At 44.2% G+C, this 6,965-nt stretch overlaps 1 protein-coding gene across 1 annotated transcript; it reads left to right on the top strand.

The window, feature by feature from the left end:
• Positions 1–470: 470 nt before the first annotated feature.
• Positions 471–3,860, top strand: LOC125945500 (uncharacterized). The gene is made up of 2 exons (XM_049667288.1): positions 471–697; positions 3,513–3,860. The coding sequence occupies exons 1-2, from the start codon at positions 493–495 to the stop codon at positions 3,770–3,772; spliced, it is 465 nt and encodes a 154-aa protein (XP_049523245.1). The 5' UTR covers positions 471–492; the 3' UTR covers positions 3,773–3,860.
• Positions 3,861–6,965: the final 3,105 nt, after the last annotated feature.

Genomic DNA, 6,965 nt, shown 5'->3' with positions numbered 1-6,965 from the left:
GTTTCTAGACATTTGTCCAAATGCTTTAGTGTTTCTCATTAGTGTCGCTCTAAATCTGAGTGTTTCCTGTATCTCTGGGATTTCCTCTCTAATGCGGGACAAAGGACATCACGCTGCAATAAATTGGTCGGAATTGTTACCCCGTAGGCTGAAATATATAAAGCGTCTCTCGTCAGAAATACGGTGTTGCCGTGAGCGCCGAGCGCTGAACGTTCTGCGCGTGCCAAGGACGAAGATGCATTCTTATTTCCTCCCATCAATCAATTACACAGGGCGAGCTTGTACGTCAGCGTTTGTCAATGAAACAAATTCGTGTTCTGTCTGGTCGTTGCAGAATGCATACAGCCTTTGCAAGATATTTCCTTTTTTGTCCGGGGCCTCCTTTTGTAAAACGACAAAGCATGTTCCGAATGACTTCGGTGACGTACAATCGAAACAATCGGTCGGGCTGATTTTCTCACGGCAGCTTCAGCATTTGGGTCAACCTCGCCGATGACAGGCGACCAGCACTCACATCTTTGGTCTATAAAGAGCGTAGGAATCTCCAAGGCTTGCATATTTGGAGAGCAGCTTGAAGTAGGAACCATGACCAGTCTTCTGTTAGTCTCTGTGTTGGCGATTTCAGTTGCCTGCGTGACCTCCTACCAGCAGAACGTATTGTGGGGTCGTGGCCTCAGCGGTAGCCCCTTAGGTTTTGGTGAGTATATATATGAGGTCCTGTTTTTTTAATGTGTTTAAACGAAATATTATACATTTTGACGTGCCTCTTCTGATTTAGATACATCTACGCCGCATACTTTGTTGCCAGTGTTATCAGCGACTGTTCCTCAAATGTATATGAAAACGTATTACCAGCCCCGGAATTGCCAATTTGTGGGCTTCGAAGTAACAAAAACAAAACAAAAAATACATTCCTAAGGCGGAGAAATTTGCGTTCTACCTGCAGTTCCAGAACCTCTGAGAAGGTTCCTAAATGCTTGCCTTATGTAAGCTATTCCTTGAAATATAGATCTGAATGATGTAAGAATTCTTATGATGATGATGATGATGATATATTGGCGCAAGGGCCAGATATGACCAAAGAGCGCCATGGAAGTGGCGATGAGTTGTGAATGAAAAAATAAATAACATAGGTGACGATTTTTTGCCAATGCTATTTTTTTGCGCGTCTCTGGTGAGACCCGCGCTCCGTCCGCGTGGTAATCAGAATCGGCCGGTCCTGAACGGTGGATGACAAAAAGGAACAAAGATGAACCAGTAGACAGACTGCATTTTAAAGGCCCCGCTATATGTGTCCTGTGATTTTAAAGATCTAGTAAAAAACGAGCTGTACATCTTTTTATTGAGACGAAATAACTATCTGGAACAGTGAAACTAATGCACCACCACCGTTAATATGGCTTCTACTCATTCTCTCAGGACATGATTTTCTTATATTTCCGAGTGCCCCAATTCTTAAATGCTCTAGTATAGAAAGTCCTAAATTATAACTAGGCATGTATATTATTGGCTTACTGAAAGTTGTTGCCCTGCCATGCATTCGAACTTTGTAATCTAAGTACGCCTGTACACTGTCGTGTTTCTGTGGCTTTTACTATAATTCCTAATTCGAAGTGATCTTTTCTACTTCTGTAACTCTAATTAAATTTCATTTTCAAATCATGTTTTTCATTTCAATCCATTTTTAAATTTCATTTTTGTATGTTCTAACGTCACTTATGTTACCCCGTAGCGAAGACCCGTCAGGCCAAATGGCCTTTAGCTTCGCTTCGTTTTTCTGTATGCGTCTACAGAAATAAATAAACCAATCATTATATTTAGTCCATAAGGTTGCACAATGTATAAATAAATAAATAAACATAAATGAATAAATTATAAATACTTGAAATAAGCACAAACAAACAAAGTGCTCAGGAAAGGACGACGCTTGAAAGCGCTGAACTCGCAATTGAAGATTTTAGGTTAAACGAAGTTTTACTATATAGACGTGAATACTACCACATGCGTAAGCTCAATAAACCATGAACCATCATACGAAGAATAAATTATGGACGCCAAGAAAATGAAGTAACTAAATAACACAAAACACTAGAAACCCAACCGCATTTGCAGACGATAACTGCCTAAGTCAATATTTATTCAGCCCAAAAATTCCTACCGACAACCTAAGCTGTTCGAGACACGGGAAATATTCGATATCCTACCGGCCGACATTTACAAATGCCTACCTGTACCAAACACCTAGTTAAGTTCCACCAAAGTCAAATAAATTGCACAACAAGCAATTATTGCCCACTTTGGAGCCGAATTCCGTGATCAAAATTAAATAATTCAATGACACAGAGAATGTAATGACAGCTGCGTAAAAATAATAATTTTGAGAAATTCATTTATTTGAGATGTTTTGCTGTGTGATCTCTATAGGTACTGCTTTAACTGATGGGCAGGGTAAAGTTGTTTTATCGGTGTTGGTGTTTGCAGTGCAGTTTGATGGGGAGTGAGGAGGGTTTCACACCACTAGGATAACAGCTCATAATAAATAAATAAAATTATTATTATGGGATACGTCATGTCTTGTAAGGGATATTTACTGTTTACAGAAAACACCTCCCTATTATTCAAGTTATCTTAACTTCAACGTTTCTTGTACTTAATGGGGTAAATGTCACTTATACGATGACTTACCCGGATTTACTCTCAGGAAAGAATGGTCTGCTTTATTTCATGTCGAATTAAAGCTGCTGTGAGCACCTAAATGTTAATGAAGCGTTTTCCCCAAAAGTGCGTGACCCTGTACCCCTAAAACCACCGACATCCCGCGCTAAGGAGATGACTTATGGACTCTGACGCTTCCATGGAAAACATGCAATTACTGTTGCGTGAGTGCTTTGTCTGCTCTGCAGGCTTTACAAGGGTATTGATTGAGAAGAAGAGAGAGGACTTTTATATGTATATAGCTGGAAAGGTCAACCTGAGTGATGTGACTCTAGACTGTTACTCCATGCTGGTGAACGGGCTTGGTGGAACGAAGGAGACAGGCGAAAAGATAAGGACAGCATGACGAATATAATATGATAGTTCCTGCGTAGTCTACTGTTCTTGTAAAACACGCTGGTGTATGCCTTACGGCACATCCGTCTTGGTGGAAAGCCGTCGAGACTACTGGAGCGTAGCCAGAAGAACATCTACTTATAGCATGCACAATTTTCTTGGATGTTCTCGACCCAGGCGTACTGGTAGGGCACATGCTTCAGGGCGTGAATATTGGTCGCAACATCGCCTTGATTACCAAGTCTGATGGCTCCTGGTAAATCTAGAAGATTGCAGTTTATTTGATGCTTTCGGCTGTAAATATCTGTGAGAACCTTTTGTGAATTATTTCTATAACGTGTACGGTAGAATATGCAATACGAAACTCAATGCTAACAATTATCCTATGATCGCAACAAGCGACCTCGTTAACACAAGACCCTTTAGGACGGTAAATATCATCGTCACTTTTGCGTTTACAGGCGGTGGTGCATACGGAAACCAAGGAAGTCTCGATTACGGAAGCAGTCATGCCTTCGGCGGTGGCCTGGGAGGATTGAGCGTATATGGAAATGGAGAGGGAGGCAACGGCGACAGCTTCGGATTCGGTGGTCCTTATTCTTCGAACTCTCACCGCCGTTACCGCCATGCACAGGGAGGCACAGGTGTTCTAGGCAGCGACTTCACTGGTTCTTGGTTTGGCCAGCAACAGCAGCAGCAGCAGCGGCAGTTTGATTGGTAACCAACCTGGCAAATAAGAATACCAACGCTCTCGAGGAGAAAGCTCCTGTACAATAAACACATCGATCCTCTTGCTCACTGAGACAGACGCCAGTGTGGCAGCAACTTTTTTGTGTGTGGATATAAAACAATATTAAGATCATTGACTCGGTGGCGGTAGTAATTTCCAATATCAAAGGAAATGTCACCTGCCACTGCGCTCTCTGTGGATTGATAGAGTGATAGAACAAAGAACTGTGCCTCTTGTGAGAAAAATTCGCAGGCCTGCGTGGCACACACAGCACAGTCACAGCGTAAGCTGGTGGATCGGCTCAATTGTAGCTCCAATTTCGGCACCATGCACACCAGGGTCTTCGCGACAAAGGCTCTTCGCCTCGTTTTGACGAGAACAATCTGAACATTCCGCCCGGCGTTGACGGCGAGCTGCGGCTTGTAATCCTCTCTGCACAGCAGTCTGCTGAGCCCGATGATGCCTGGTTGTAGCCGCGCACGTAGCTCTACGATTCGCTTCTTTAGCAGCGATTCGTACCTTGCGAGGAGACGCCATAACGTGTACCGAGGAGGCACGGCCGCTGGAAGAGGTATCCAGAATACGTGGCGCACATCTCACATTGTAATCGCGTGATTGCTCGCCTAGTGTGAATCGCATCTCGTCGCCTGCGCCTGCGCACGCTGCGCTCGCAGGCACCTTAACTAGATGGCGCCACCATACCGGTGGAGGGACGGGTCATCCAACGGCGGCGGCGGCGGCGACATCGCGTACTGGAACGGCTATTGAAATGAACCCACAACAGCTTACGCTGTAAAAGAAAGGCTGCTTGGCACGCTGATAGGGACCACCTGACAGACCGCAGAGCAGAGATCTGAAGCATCATGCAGAGGCAAAATCAAGCCTTTGTTTGCTGAGAAATGACGGCGATAACAAAACTAACAGAAAAAATATATTAGTTTTGACATTTCGATGTCTTTAACTTACCTGAGTACGTTTAAGAGATAACTATGCAACATTTAACAAACTATTGATCCGAGGGGAGGAAGAGGAGAAGGAGGGTTGGCCAGTGCATAGACCGGGTGACGGTTAAAAGGTGATTAAACTGAAAAGATCGGAGCCGAGATGAAATCAAGCAAAAGACACAACTGTTCATAACTGATTTGTTCGGCATGACAAGTATTAGGGTCAATCACTCAGTCTGCATGTCTTAAATGAGTGCGGCAATGCGTTGAACTCCTTCTGCGCTGAGTATGAATGTCAGAGGAACCTCTCTTCCGGCAAGGGGCGATTGCCCACTTTATCAAGCATGATAGAGGGTTCATTACTAGGCGCACTCTGGTGGAGGCATCTCCTAAGCAGATGCCTAATCCTTTGTGCACAGCCACAGCTGTTGGGTGTTGGACTCTAGGCTCCGATGCGGAATGAATAGGCACTCGTGTATGCCATGCCAGGACATCGGCGGCAAAGAAGTCTTTCTTCACCTCTTGGTATCCCAGGTGGAAGATGAAGCTGTACATAGGCGATCATACCATTAGAAATAATTGTGATTTGGCTACCTCTTTCTCTTTAAAAATGCAATAAATCTTTTCCTGTGTACACATTGAAATATAATGTGTCTGTGCATGGTGTTCCCGCTGGAAATTAAAATAACATGTTGAAGTTAAACAATACGGATGAGGTTGCCGCCATTGGTGCTTCTAATGCGCTTGTTTTCCTATTGTCAGGATTTTCACAAACAAAGCGAAAGTATGAATAAAAGCTGTGCACGTCCACGTCAGCAATGATGCAGTTAGCTTTAAGCCGCAATAACATTCTAATTGAAAAGGTGGAGGCAACTCAAACGAAACCATACAGTATTTGGGTAACAGGACTCTCGTAATGACATTTTAGAAGCAGGGGGGGGGGCGGCTTCGGCATCGCCGGGGGGGATGATGCGTGCTAGTCTGGCGCCATCTCGTAGCCATCGTTGCTGCAGAGCTCACACGGTACTAAGCTTTTCTTCTCAAGCTTTCGCCATTCCCTCCTCCTCCGCTTTCCACCTGATGGTTCCGCTGCACTCTCCTCTGCTTGCCTCCACGCTCTCGCCATCTTTCTTCCCCCGCTGCAATCCGCATTCGCGCTTTCATCTTTAGCTGGGCTCCTTGTCTCGGTTACTATAGATGCCCCCGCCGACGGCCGCCGACGACGCTCAGAGCAAGAATTGGGCACCCAAGAGCTTCGCTCCAAAATGAAGCATTGGTAGATTCTAATCGAAGCGATATTATTAAGTTCACTAAATCGGGCCATGTCGAATTAGAAGGAAATATGAATTCTCAGATATATGATTCAGTAGAGATACTAGCAGTCATAAGGAATTCCGTAATCAAGGAGTACGGGAGGCATGCGTGAATATGTTGGCAAATACCTACAAGGATTCCACAGCTATACCTTGGTTCTCCACAAGAAAATTAGAAAGTTACCTATCAAGAAAGGGGTCAGGCAAGGAGACACAATCTCTCCAATGTTATTCACTGCATGCTTAGAAGAAGTATTGGACTGGGAAGGCTTAGGAGTGAGGATCAACGGTGAATATCTCAGCAACCTTCGGTTTGCAGAAGCCATTGTCCTATTCAGTAACGATGGGGACGAATTACAACAAATGATTGACGACCCTGACCGAGAAAGTGTAAGAGTTGGGCTGAAGATTATTGTGCAGAAGACAAAGATAGCTTTCAATTGCCTGCCAAGGGAACAAGAACTCACGATTGACAGTCAACCTCTAGAGTCTGTACAAGAGTACGTTTATCTAGGTCAATTACTCAGAGGGGACCCTGATCATGAGAATTAGAGAATAATAAAATTGGGTTGGAGTGTATACGGCAGGCATTGCCAAATCATGACTGGGAGCTTACCACTTTCGTTGAAAAGAAAAGTGTACAATTATTGCATTCTACCGGTGCTAACATATGGGGCAGAAACTTGGAGATTAACAAAGAAGCTGGAAAACAAGTTAAGGACCGCACAAAGGGTAATGGAACAAAGAAATGTTAGGCCTAACGTTTAAAGACAGGAAGAGAGTGGTGTGGATCAGTGAACAAACGGAGATAGCCGATATTCTAGTTGACATTAAGCGGAATAAATGGAGCTGGGCAGGCAATGTAATGCGTAGGACGGATAACCGGTGGACCATTAGAGTTACAGAATGGATACCAAGAGAAGGGAA

This window comes from Dermacentor silvarum, chromosome 5 (assembly GCF_013339745.2).
Source record: "Dermacentor silvarum isolate Dsil-2018 chromosome 5, BIME_Dsil_1.4, whole genome shotgun sequence".
Taxonomy (NCBI): Eukaryota; Metazoa; Arthropoda; class Arachnida; order Ixodida; family Ixodidae; genus Dermacentor; species Dermacentor silvarum.
Note: the sequence above shows the minus strand (reverse complement) of the source record. Positions and strands in the feature narration are given on the sequence as shown.

What these genes read in the sequence shown, in the direction of transcription:
- LOC125945500 (XM_049667288.1), top strand. Translation starts at nt 493, where the DNA reads ATGACAGGCGACCAGCACTCACATCTTTGGTCTATAAAGAGCGTAGGA. An exon ending in CGGTAGCCCCTTAGGTTTTG is followed by an intron (nt 698 to 3,512) that starts GTGAGTATATAT and finishes TTGCGTTTACAG; the next exon opens with GCGGTGGTGCATACGGAAAC.